General features: G+C 70.5%; 1 protein-coding gene across 1 annotated transcript in view; it reads left to right on the top strand.

The window, feature by feature from the left end:
* Positions 1-381: 381 nt before the first annotated feature.
* The window catches only part of MNEG_11158 (hypothetical protein), a gene marked incomplete at both ends in the record, with an annotated part of 2,780 nt that continues 2,081 nt past the window's right edge, over positions 382-1,080 (top strand). The window contains one exon of the mRNA XM_014040371.1: positions 382-480. Within this exon, the coding sequence (XP_013895825.1) occupies positions 382-480 (99 nt within the window). The remainder of the gene's footprint in view (positions 481-1,080) is intronic.

Genomic DNA, 1,080 nt, shown 5'->3' with positions numbered 1-1,080 from the left:
GAGCAGTCACTACGCACTTCGGACCAAAGTGGCCGCCTGTAGCAAAGACATCGTCCTATATCGTGTCAAGAACTTACACTGGCATCACCCCCGTGTGTCTCCAGCGTGTGTGTAGCCACTTGCAGCAACACCCATAAACGCGAGCGTAGCACAGCGCGAACACGCCTTTCTTTGGGCCCCCCATCTCGCGCCCCAGCAGCGAACACCTGGCCGGCGGCGTCACACCCACCGGGAGCCCAGAACATCCCCAAATTGCGCCCGCCGAGGCCAGGGGCTAGCGCGCCCGACCCCCGCCGCGGGCGCCCTCCAGGCCCCCTCGCAGCCACAACCCAGCAGCTGAACCGGCGTCGGCCCCGACGCCGCGCCGCCTCGGCGCCGAGGATGAGGCGGCGGGCCCCCGGCGCCCCGCGGGACGTCAATGCGGAGGCGAAAGCGATGATCGCCAAGCTTGAGCGGCTCGTGGTCAAGACTCAGGGCAAGGTGGGCCCGGCCCAGGCGCGCCCGCGAGCGCCCCCCTGCGGATGCACCCCCCGGAAGCGCCCACGCACCCCCCCCCCCCCGCCCTCGCCCTGCCCCATGCGGAAATCCAAACACAAAGAGCACACATGCGCACACACATAGTCAGAGCGCGCTCGCGCGCAGGCAGCTGTGCGCGCCGCGGGGTCTCGCGCCAACCCGAGCGTGCACAGCCCACCTGTTGCTTCATGTTGTTTAATTCCGCGGGCCGCGCGCCGCCCGTCCCGCTGCTTCCGCGCCGCTCCCCTTGCGATAGATCACAGAGCTCCAAGCCGAGCGGCAGCAGCTACTCATCCGGGCAACTGCCGCGCAGCTGGCCGTCCAAGCTGGGGAGGCAATGCTGGAGGTGGCAGCCATGTGTGGGGCCTCCCAGGCGCCCGGCGAGGCGCAAGAGGAAGCGTGGGAGGGCGAGGTGCGGAAGCTGAAGCGCCAGCTCAGCGAGCTGCAGCAGGCGGCAGCTTCCTGCGGCTCCCCGGGCAGGGGCGGCGGCGGCAGCGGCGGCGACGGCAACGGCGGCGGCAACAACAGCAGAGGCGACAGCAACAGCGGCGGCGAGCGCGGCCG

The sequence above is a fragment of the Monoraphidium neglectum genome (genome assembly GCF_000611645.1).
Source record: "Monoraphidium neglectum strain SAG 48.87 unplaced genomic scaffold scaffold02617, whole genome shotgun sequence".
Lineage (NCBI taxonomy): Eukaryota > Viridiplantae > Chlorophyta > Chlorophyceae > Sphaeropleales > Selenastraceae > Monoraphidium > Monoraphidium neglectum.
This window is presented reverse-complemented; position numbering and strand designations above follow the sequence as displayed.